Source organism: Stegostoma tigrinum, chromosome 33, assembly GCF_030684315.1.
Source record: "Stegostoma tigrinum isolate sSteTig4 chromosome 33, sSteTig4.hap1, whole genome shotgun sequence".
Classification (NCBI taxonomy): domain Eukaryota; kingdom Metazoa; phylum Chordata; class Chondrichthyes; order Orectolobiformes; family Stegostomatidae; genus Stegostoma; species Stegostoma tigrinum.
Genome location: NC_081386.1, coordinates 16,637,230 through 16,649,380, shown reverse-complemented (window position 1 = coordinate 16,649,380; position 12,151 = coordinate 16,637,230). Strand labels below are relative to the sequence as shown.

The 12,151-nt window shown below is 40.8% G+C and overlaps 1 protein-coding gene across 4 annotated transcripts in view; it reads right to left on the bottom strand.

Annotated features, from left to right (window-relative positions):
* The window catches only part of cgnl1 (cingulin-like 1), a 140,626-nt gene that overhangs the window by 82,656 nt on the left and 45,819 nt on the right, over positions 1 to 12,151 (bottom strand). For all 4 annotated transcript variants that reach the window (XR_007250574.2, XM_048562536.2, XM_048562537.2 and 1 more), the window contains 2 exons: positions 6,916 to 8,614; positions 183 to 262 (listed from right to left, as the gene is read on the bottom strand). Coding sequence is in view for 3 of the 4 variants with exons in the window: in XM_048562535.2 (XP_048418492.2) it covers positions 183 to 262; positions 6,916 to 8,614 (1,779 nt within the window). In the remaining variant the exon portion in view is untranslated. The remainder of the gene's footprint in view (positions 1 to 182; positions 263 to 6,915; positions 8,615 to 12,151) is intronic.

The following is a 12,151-nucleotide window of genomic DNA, read 5'->3' as shown; positions in this document are numbered from 1 at the left end:
TAATCTCGCCAGACCTAGGGAGAATCAAACAGAGGATGCTTCATTTCAACACTACTGCATCTTATTTCTAAAATCATTTACCATAAGCTTTAATAATATCGGGAAAACATGTTAAACTTTTAAAATCAATTTCAAACATGGATAATGCGCAACCCAATATCGGCATTACGTTGGATACTAACCTCACTTTAAGACAGTTGTAAAGGATCTGTTTTGCTGTCTCCTCATTCATTTGTTGGTCCTTCAGAAGGTCAGGAGTTACCTTAAGAGTTTCATAAAAAAATAAAAATTAAGGTGGTATGCAATTTAAACACAAAATTAATTTAAAATTCAATTGGTAAAATTAACCTTTAGGTTAATAACTGTATACTTACATTATATATTTTTCAAGAGCATAATTACAGTTTCAACACAAATGTTTAGTAAAACATTTATTATAGATATATGACAGGACAATATTCCAAATAATCCTGTCATCCCACAAATGGTTTTACCTAAATAAAAAACAATAGCTGTTAAAAATGTTTTATCAATAAGCCAGAAAGCCCTGCCAAAGAAGATGTTTTCACTTTCTGGGGGGAAAAAAAAGTTTAAAAAAATCCCAGGCAATCTCATATTTGGGAATGTGGTTTTTATGGACTATAAATCCAGAGGTTTGGACTAATGATCCAAATAATTAGTTTCACTGTGGCAACGGTTTGACAATCTTAATTCAGGTTTTTAAAAAGCCAGAAACAAAATGCTGATGCCAGAGGATGTAGCAGCGATGTTTCACATTGCTAATGGACATGTACTGCTCTATGTTGAACTCTATTCAGACAAAACACTGAAGATGGCAAAGTACACAATGCAATCTGAGCAAATGACTTGTATCTCCATTATCATAAGTGGGTTGGTAATATCAATTGCTGAGTTTGCTACTCCCTCACAGGCACAGCTGTCAGAGCGGTCTGATAGCAGGTGCCGAGATTTGGGGGAATAACCTATTTTGACCCCAAACTCAATAGCTTATTTATCTGTTGGAGATGTGTCAGTCCATGGCAACATTGATAGGAGTAACCAATGCACAGTCTTTATGGAGGTAAGTGCTGTTTTCACAATGAGGAGGTTCGCGATCCTTGATTTGCACAGTACAGTCACGCTAAATGGGATAGGCTAACAAGAGAGCTAAATGTTAAAATTGGGAGAGAGCAGAACTGTATGCTACAACAATCAGTGTCCTCATGACCTGGAAGATCCCTCACTATTATATCTTTATCAAGCCAGAAGGCTTATGCTGGTTCAATACGGAGATGTGTAGGCCAGCGTAATCTTGTTAGTGCAGTTCTTACATTTATCACGGTAGCCTGGGCAGCTACCTGGATAACAGGAGTTGCTCTCTTCAGGAAATGCTACAGAATAGAAAAGTTGAGCAGCCTAACCCATTGCTGCCTCCATTCAATAGCAAAGGTGCAAACGTCAGCTCGTTAAATGACACACAGTCACCCATGCGATTTATCTGGGCACAGCAAACTGTCATATCATACAGTAGCCTGGAAATGAGAGGTAGTATGTTATACCTCAAGTGTTATTGGGAAACTGAGGTGTAGTTCTAGTACACAGGAGGATGAGAGTAGGGAGAACATGGACAGGATCTCAGTGTCACAGGAGTGTGCTGGCAGACAGCAAGCTGGATTGAAGTGTGTCTACTTCAACGCCAGGAGTATCCGGAATAAGGTGGGTGAGCTTGCAGCATGGATAGGTACCTGGGACTTCGATGTTGTGGCCATTTCGGAGACACGGATACAGCATGGTCAGGAATGGATGTTGCAGGTTCCAGGGATTATATCTTTCATTAAGATCAGGGAAGGTGGTAAAAGAGGGGGAGGTGTGGCTTTGTTAGTCAAGGACAGTGTAACGGTGGCTGAAAGAACTTGTGATGAGGACTCGTCTACTGAGGTGGTAATGGGCTGAGGTCAGAAACAGGTAACACTGCTGGGAGTTTTTTTTAAATAGGCCTCCGCAAAATTCCAGGGATGTGGAGGAGAGGATTGGCAAAACTATTCTGGGCAGGAGTGAAAGGAACAGGGTGGTCATTATGGGAGACTTTAACTTCCCTAACATTGACTACAATTGTTATAACTCAAGTATGTCGGATGGATCAGTTTTTGTCTAATGTGTGCAGGACGGTTTCCTGACACAGTATGGTGAAGGGCCGACAAGAGGAGAGGCCACACTGGATCTGGTACTTGGTAATGAACCAGGCCAGGTGTTTGATTTAGTGGTAGGTGAGCACTTTGGTGAGAGTGACCCCATAATTCGGTTATGTTCACTTTAGCAATGGAAGGGGATAGGAACATGCCAGAGGGCAAGAGTTATAGATGGGGGAAGGGCAATTATAATGTGATTAGGCAAGACTTAGGAGGCATAGAATGGGGTAGCAAAATGCAGGGGACGGGAGACAATCGAAATGTGGAGCTGGTTTAAGGAACAGGTATTGTGTGTCCTTGATAGGTATGTCCCTGTCAGGCAAGGAGGAAGCGATAAGGTAAGGGAACCGTGGTTTACTAAAGAAATTGTATCTCTTGTTAAGCGGAAGAGGGAGGCCTATGTGACGATGAGACAAGGTGGTTCAGATGAGGCGATGGGGAGTTACAGATTAGCTAGGAAGGATTTAAAGAGAGAGTTAAGAAGAGCAAGGAGGGGACATGAGCAGACATTGGCAGGTAGAATAAAGGAGAATCCTAAAGCTTTCTATAGGTATGTGAGGAATAAGAGGATGACTTGGGTAGGAATAGGGCCAGTCAAAGACAGTGAGAAGTTGTGTGTGGACCCTGTGGAGATCGGAGAGGTGCTAAATGATTATTTCTCATCTGTTTTCACTGAGGAACAGGAGAATATTGTAGAGGAGATGACCGAGTTACGGGCTACTAGAATTGAAAGGATTAAGGTTAGTAAGGAGGAGGTGTTGTCAATTCTGTGAAGGTAGATAAATCCCCTGGGCAGGATGGGATTTTTCCGAGGATTGTCTGGGAAGCTGGGGAGGTGGTGGCGGAGCCTTTGGCCTTGATCTTAGAGTCCTCATTGTCTATAGGTTTAGTACCAGAGGACTGGAGGATTGCAAATGTTGTGCCCTTGTTCAAGAAAGGCAGTAGGGGTGACCCAGGTAATTATAGGCCTGTGAACCTTACATCTGTTGTAGGAAAAGTTTTGGAAAGGATTATAAGAGATAGGATTTATAATCATCTAGCAAGCAACAATTTGATTGGAGGTAGTCAGCATGGATTCGTTAAGGGCAGGTCGTGTCTCACAAACCTCTGAGTTTTTTGAGAAAGTGACCAAACATATGGATGAGGGAAGGGCAGTTGACGTGGTATACATAGACTTCAGTAAAGCCTTTAATAAAATTCCACATGGTAGGCTATTGGAGAAAATAAGGAGGCACGGGATTGAGGGAGACTTTGCAGTTTGGATTAGAAACTGGCTTTCTGTAAAAAGGCAACGAGTGGTGGTTGATGGAAAATATTCAGCCTGGAGTCAGGTGACTTAGTGGTATGCCTCAAGGATCTGTTTTGGTACCACTACTGTTTGTCGTCATTTTTATAAATGACTTGGACGCAGGCATAGGTGGATGGGTTAGTAAGTTTGCAGATGACACTAAAGTCGGTGGAGTGGTGGATAGTGTGGAAGAAGGGAGCAGGGAGACTTCGATAAACTGCAGAATTGGGTTGAAAGGTGGCAAATGGAGTTCAACACGGATAAATGTGAAGTGATTCACTTTAGAAAGGATAATAGGAAGGTAGAATACCGGGTCAATGGCAAGATTCTTTGTAGTGTGGATGTGCAGAGGGATCTTGGTGTCCATGTACATAGATCCCTGAAAGTTGCCACCCAGGTTGATAGTGCTGTTAAGGCGGCTTACGGTGCGTTAGGTTTTATTGGTAGAAGGATTGAGTTCCAGAGCCGTGATGTCATGCTGCAACTGTACAAAACATTAGTGCGGCCTCATTTGGAATATTGTGTGCAGTTCTGGTCACCCCGTTACAGGAAGGATTTGGAAGCATTGGAAAAGGTGCAGAGGAGATTTACCAGGATGTTGCCTGGTCTGGAGTGCAGGCCCGATGAAGAAAGGCTGAGGGACTTGGGTCTGTTCTCATTGGAGAGAAGGAGGCTAAGAGGGGATTTAATAGAGACATACAAGATGATCAGAGGATTAGATAGGGTGGACAAGTGAGGATAATGACTTCAGCTTGTAAAAGGGGGCATAGCTACAAATTGAGGGGTGATAAATTTAAGACAGATGTCAGAGGCATGTTCTTTACTCAGAGTGGTAAGGGAACGCCCTGCCTGCCAATGTAGTTAACTCCGCCACATTAGGGGCATTTAAACAGTCCTTGGATAAGCATATGGATGATAATGGGATAGTGTAGCGGGAAGGACTTAGATTAGTTCTCAGGTTGGCGCAACATCGAGGGCTGAAGGGTCTGTCCTGCGCTGTATTGTTCTATGTTCCATGTAGTGCTAAATGCTAGCTTCAGGATTATCTGATTACATCTTTCTTCTATTTCTACCAAATAGCAGTAGATACAACTCGTGGCATATTGCCGAGTGCGGCCAGTCTCTTTCTGGTTTCTAATGCTCTTCTTTAATCTCTTCCATTAAAATCTTTGGAAGAAAAACACTAACACAATACGGGTGGCAACTGAATGGTAGCAAATTAAATGAGCTGTTGAGCTTTCAGGAATTACTTCAAGTTCCTTAAATGGGGACAGCTGAAGGAGCTGTAGGAATAGAATAAGAAATTAGAACCTTACAAGTTCAAATCTGCTGACCCCACCAGGCATCAGCAAATGTACGTGAAATGTCTTCATAATGGTGCCCTTGGCCAAATTGCACTATAGTGTACCAATGACACCAAACAACGTCAGTACATTTGTGTGGCGCACAGATTAGGCAACCTCAATAAGGGTCCATTTAAGATCCCAATAATGTTAGCAGCAATTCACAAACTCAAAAGTCAGGGACAGAAAGGCTTATTTGCTGAGATTCAACACACCGTTGACACTACCCACTGATAAACAACTGCAATGCCTCTTGTTAACAGTCGACCTAGGCTGATGCTTGAACAATAATAACTTAAAGAAAAGAAGGTCCAACTTTGTCTGTGAAACTGTTGGGGTTAAGGATGGAAAGTTAGGGGAACATAGCTCGTAATTAATGAGATTTTGTGCTTAGACATTTGGGCAAATGCAAATTAATGTTATTCCCGAAAGTGAGGTTACTTGTTACTCATTTATTGTTGAGCAAACCAAAACAAAAAAAAGAGACATGCCAAAGCTTTGTGGCCTTGCTCTCTCATTAGGAAAAATGCAAGAATCCCAAATTTATAAAGGAAAAAAGTGCATGAAAAAAGAACTGATGACTGGTTGGCAAGGTGGTTCTGAATGGTCGAGACATTTCCATGCAGAATGTAGCGGGGAGCTATCGAAACCCACACTTTCATTTCATTCAAAAAGGTACAAAGACTGGACAAATTCCTTTCTCCTGTAGAGGTCAGACCCCTGTCTATGAATATAGGTAGCAGCCAGTAAACACTGCACACTGAGCTGATCATCTTAAAACGGGTATCGTTGTAGTTCTTAGCAGGTTTAGGATTTCTTATCAAGTACTACTCAATTGCAAAGTCACATCTAATGAAAGACATTGGGTTTTGAATTTTGCAGGCACAAGCTGGTTGAGCGCAGTTAGTTCTCTGCCCATTGTGAACAGTCAAAGTGACTTGCTTTTTGATATGAGCCACGACTATGTACCTACCATTAAACTAGCATCTACCACATTACTCATTTGCATGATAGACAGATTTACAACTTGACAGCAGCATCAGTTCATGGAAAATACCACTCGATCTGCTACCGTATAGTTACCACATGGAACAAGAAAGATTGACCTGTTATCCAAATTTTTGAAAAACTCTATAGCATTCAGGGATGATATAAATTCTTCAAATGTAACCATTTTGTGTGAAATTTTGAAAGGCACGGGGGGGGGGGGGCAACGGCCTAGTGGTATCATCACTAGATTGTTAATTCAGAAACTCAGCTAACGTTCTGGGGACCTGGAGTTCAAATCCTACTGTGGCAGGTGGTGGAATGTGAATTTATTAAAGAATTAAGGGTCTAACAATGTCAGAAAAACCCATTTGGTTCATTCATGTTCTTTAGTGAAGGAAATCTGTCATCCTTACCTGGTCTGGCCTACATTTGACTCCAGAGCCAATGCAATGTGCTTGACTCTTAACTGTCCACTGGGCAATTAGGAATGGATGATAAATGCTGGCCTAGCCAGAGACGCCCAAATTCCATGAGTCAATTAAAAAATACTGAATCACAGCAGCACAGGCCACATTTTACTCAAAAATCTTATAGGAGTCACATATTACATTGATGTTGGAAGATGCATCCTTCCCATGGGGCAGTACGTAAGGTGCCTCATTCTAACTTAGTTTGGTTTTAAAAATGCAACAACAAATCCAGTATAATATGCACATTACATTTGCCATATCATTACATGAACCCATCAGTTCACAACGGCTGAAATAGAAGCAAAGTACTGAGTACAGATGCAGGACATGTGAAAATAAATAGAAAGTGCTGAAAAAAAACTCAGCAGGTCTGGCAGCATCTGTTGGAAGATGTTAACATTGAGTTTGATAATGGCTCTCAGTTCCAAAGAAGAATTATTCTGGACAGAAAAATCAATGTTGGACAGAAATATCACACAAGCTGCCAATTTCACCAGAGCTTTCTGATTTTAGATTGCAATGACGATGTTGATAGACATCCATCATCTGTCAAAACTTCATTCTTATGGTAATTGGGAAATAAATTGTTCCTTAAAAAAGTAAAATTGTTTTATGTCTATAGCTGTAAAGTTTACCTGCACATCAGGATCAGAGGCAGTCTGGCTTGTATGAGCAGTATGTCGCTGAGGTTCTAAACTATGTTTTCTGATCCCAACAAAGGAAGGCGCTGTTTTACAAGTCTTTATTTGTCTAACAGAAGTTATTGTCTCCTTTCTGGCTTCAGGTTTATTGACCGCACCTACAGGGAGTGTGGAAGATTTACCACAGATTCTTGCATGATGTTCGTGAGTGCCTGAAGCATCCAATTCAGTCTGACTTGGACTCTTTGAGCCATAACCCAGACTGCCCTGGTTTCCTGGAGAGAGAGGTTGATGACTGCCAAGACTACTAGTGGATGAAACATAATTGGGTGGCACATTCTCACTACAAGCAGAGACCTGTAAACTTTGTGAAGTAGCATTTTTACGACTCAATTGCGATGGTCTCAACAAATGTTCATTTAATATTCCAATCTTTTTATTATATTGATCTAGGTAAGCAGAATTATCTTTTGACCGAAGTGGAAAAGCACTATCTACGCTTCGGGATCGTTTTCGATCTTCTGGATCAATCCGATTTCTCCTTGCAGACCTGCCACGCCGATGCTGTCCACCCTTAGCATCAAATTTGTCAATCAATTCATCCACTCCAGGTATGGGGTCGGAGTCAATATCGCGCCCAGTGCCTGGAAAAAATGGAATATACCTCCTGTTTTCATGTCGGTTTACATTTTCAGCAGAAAGCTCCTCATCTGGATCATCCAGCCATCCGAACCTGCACGATGGATTTATCTTGTCTGAGCTCGCTGATGTTGGAGTTGAAGATGAAGACCACCGTGACCTAGAAACATCAATACCTCTTCCAGATGAATCTTGGCGGCGCAAAGGAAGCAAATCTGGTCGCGTTCTCCGTGAATCTTCTGAGTCAGGACTGGTGTCATTTTGACATCTTCTACTGTTGTTAAATGCATCTACTTTTCTACTGGTAGACCCAGTAATCTTCTTGGATGGATCTTCCATTGCTCTGGATCTAATGAAATTACTTGTACCATCATTGGACTTTATTGAACTTGATTGTCTAATCTCTAGTTTATTTGGAAACTCAGGCTTGGGTAAAGGATGAAAAGCCTTGTCTTCACTCCTCTCTGATGACATGCTACCAGCCAAACTTTGCTGACTGGTGCCTTTCAGGAGGTTCTTCTCAGGGTCATATGGCTTCAGAATTTCAGGATGTTTTTGGAAGTTCAATAAACTACTTGCTTTTGTGTGTTTTTTATCAACCTCAAACTCTGAGGTGTCTGTTACTGAAAGAGGCAGCTGTGTATGAGATGGCTTAAGTGGATTAAAATACGGATGTTCTGGATAGATAAAGTGGCCGTCGTTGGAGAACCTGTTTCTTTGTTGCGCTGCAGAGGAATCAGAACATGCTTTAAAACCACCCTGAGATAAAGTTTGATCCGGGCAGCCATTCTCAGGTGGAGGCTGAAACATTTGCATGTTCCCTTCCTGATTGCTGTTTAACACAACATATGGCTGTCCATCAATTCCCTGCACCCTAATGCTGACTCCATAGGATCCCGATTTGTTTGGAGCAGTCCGATATTTTTGTTCCTGCGAAGATTCTTCTTGTGCATCTTGAATAAAACGAATCTGGATTCCATAATCGCGCTGCACTTGTTTACTTGGAACAGCACCGATATAAGGCTCCATTTTTCGCACTTTGAAGGTTGATAGACTGCAATTTGGAAAATAATCTAATTAATTGTTAATAGCACAAAATGAGCACTCAACTAATTAAAGAGAAATTTTCATTTATGTAGCAAAACATTCTCAACTATTTCATAGAAGGAGGAAAAGGACAGGACGTGGGAAAATAGAGTTAACTTGAGATTTTGCTCAGAAGAGGTTTTATTTCGAGGGGTTTTTTTTTGGAAAAGGATGAGTAGCATGGTGGATTGTTTAGGAAAGAAAAATCCAGAATGAAGCATTGACTCTGATTTTTTTTCTTCACATAAGACAGGCAGTTTAGCAGAGATGAGAAATGACGGGGCTTAAACTGGGGCACGGTTTTGAAAAGAATTGCAGAAATATGGTGATGCAGACTGTGGAAGCAATGATCAGAATCTGGAAATCAATACTGCAAGAAGTCAATGGAGATTTTTAAAATGCTGGTAATAAAGCAGCAGAGTGCAGAAAGGAAGAGGACATAGTAGCTGAAAACATAGATTATGCAGCATGGTGCACCAATAAGTAGGCAACTGGGGAAGGTAACACGGGAGATGGGATAGGAATAAATATTTTTTTCAGTAGTGCGGGTAGTTTGTGGACAAAAGCCAAAGCAGATGTCCTTACCTACTGACCGACGTACGATTTACATGCTCAGTTTTGAATCAAATAAAATACTGTGGTTAATATTTCAAGTCCAATGTGACTCCCTTATATAGCTCTCTTTCAGTTATGTCGGGGTTGAAAAATTAACTTTGTTTCTCCACAGATACTGCCAGACCTGAATTTTTCCAGCACTTTCAATTTTCGTTTCAAACCTCCAGCATCCAAACACTGGATTGATCGTTCTAAGCTTTAATGTAAGTCTGTAGCTAGGAGGACGGGGGTGAAAACAGGAATGAAAAAGTGTGAAAATATCTCACCTGATCCAAGCAGGTGAGCTTGGTCTTGTCAGGATAAGGCTGGAGAAAGGTCTAATCTCTCCAAATTGAGAGCCACAGAAACAGTCATTTGTGAAGTGAACAATGCAAAGGGTGTGTCAACAAAATAACAGGGAAGCAGGCTCCGGACCTATGGACGATATTGTCAGTGAGGAATGTGAAAAGCTCAAAAATATAACGCAAGTAACTGATTGTGAATGAGATGTGAAGTCATTGAACCGGATACATTAGGACAAGTGAGAATGGAACCAATGAGAAGGTAGTGCTGAGGCAGGCAGCGAGACTGGGTTTTCTCATGTTACAAAGCACATGAATGATCCCTAAATAAAGAGTAGCAGAGGATTGAGTGAGCAACTGTTTTAGGGGAGTGGTTGAAGATGTCAGAAAACTTTGAATTTGGGGCTCAGCAAATTTTGATCACAATGATTAATTTTACCAGCAAACCAGAGGACTGACTAAATAACTGACTTTCGACTTCAGCCAATTCCCACCTCAATCCTGAGCATTTTAAAGAGCTTAACAGTTATTTCCTTACCTTCCTCTCTAAAGTCATTGATGTAATCTTCAAACAACATGAAATGCAATGCCGGTCAGGAGATTAACTTTAATTGTTGAATGATGAAGGCAGAGGCAGTTAAGCAGTTGGAGATGGCAGGGGAGTGGAGTCAAAGAAGTAGCCAGTGTAATAAACAATACCATTTGCAAGGTCACATTATTATTTACAGGAATTTAAAGTATGCCAATTTAGTCAACTACTAAATAATGAATCAACACTGGCAGAATTTTCTACTTAATAAATAGATCACGAGTGTATTTAATTCAATTTAGTAATTCATTCAGAATAAAGGCATTCTCAGTACCATTATTCAGGTTCACTGAAGCATCTTATTCAAGTGAAATGAACAGAGGTGAACAAAAATCAAATAAGGAGGGAAATGACAGTGATGACCCTGAAGACTAGGATAAATTCAAAATCCAGCAAAGTACTAAAAAGATTATAAAGAGAGAAATAAACTGAGGGAAAACTAGCAAGGAATGTAAAAACTGACAATAAGAGTTTCTTTAAATATATAAAAAAGAGAAAAAGAGATCAAAGTTGAACACAGTCCCCTTAAGAAATGAATCTGGGGAAACATGCAGAATAAGGAAACAGCAGGTATTTTGCTTCAGTCTTTACTGTAGAAGACAATTTGAACATGCCATTAATACGAAAGAATATTGGGAGGAACTAAGTACCATCATCATTATTAGAGAAGTTGTAATAGACAAACTAGTGAGGCTAGAAGCAGATATATCCAGCGTCCAGGCCCGAAACATCAGCTTTTGTGCTCCTAAGATGCTGCTCGGCCTGCTGTGTTCATCCAGCTTCACATGTTGTTATCTATGTCCTCTGACCCTAATGGCTTAAATCCCAAGATCTTAAAAGAAGTAGTTACAGAGATAGTGGATGCATTGGTCGCAACTTTCCAAAAATCCTTGTTTAAGTACCAGAGGATTGAAAGACTGTCAATGCGACACCCCTATTCAAAAAAAAGAGGGAGGCAAAAAGCATGAAACCACAGACCAATTAGTCTAACATTTATTGTTGGAAAAATTTTGAAATCAATTATTCAGGAAATAATAGCAGCACAGTTGGAAAATCAAATCTAATCAAGTAAAGTCAGCATGGCTTCATGAAAGGGAAACAGTGTCTGACGAATTTATTAGATGTTTTTGAGGCAGTCTCAATCAGAAAGAAGAAACGCAAACTTGTGGACCTGTTGTGTTTTGACATCATTTTGTGTTTGATAAGGTACCTCACAAAAGGTAAAGTCATAAGATAGGAGAACACGTGTTTGAGGTAGTATATTGGCATAGATAGAGAATTTGCTAATGGGCAGGAATAGCATGTGTGATAACAGGTTCTTTTTCAGTTTGGTGATCTGTAGCCAGTGGGGTTCCACAGGGATCTGTGCTGGGACCACCACTGCTCACAAGAAATATTTCAACCAGGAGAACGGAAGTGAATGCACGATAGCCAACTTTGCAGATAATACAAAATTAGATAGAAAGACGAGTAACAAGATGATACAAACAGTTTACAGAGAGCTATTGATAAGTTACATAAACGGGCAAAATATTGGAAAGTCCACCAGGATGGTCCCTGGTATGGAGGGACTGTCTTATGAACAAAGTTTAAAAAAGTTGGGACTCCACTCATTGGAATTTAGACGAATGAAAGGTGAGCTAATTGATTCTTAAAGGGGCTTTGCAGGGTAAATCCTGAGATGATGTTTCCTTCATGGGAGAGTCTAAGACCAGAGGGTATTGCTTCGGAATAAAGGGGCGCCAATATAGGAGGATTTTCTTCTCTTAGAGGGGCAAATATCTTTGGAACTCTTTGCAAAAGCAGCTGCGAGGGCAGAGCCCTTGTGTATATTTAAGGCTGAGACGGATGAGTTCTTGATTTGTAGGGAAATCTGGGTTATGGGGAAAGGGGACATGAGAAATATTAAATCAGCCAAAATCCTATTGAATAGCAAGCAAGCAGTGTCAATGGATCAAATAGCCTACTTCTGTTCCTATTTCTTACAGCGGCTTATCACCACTTTCTTAAGGGGAATGAG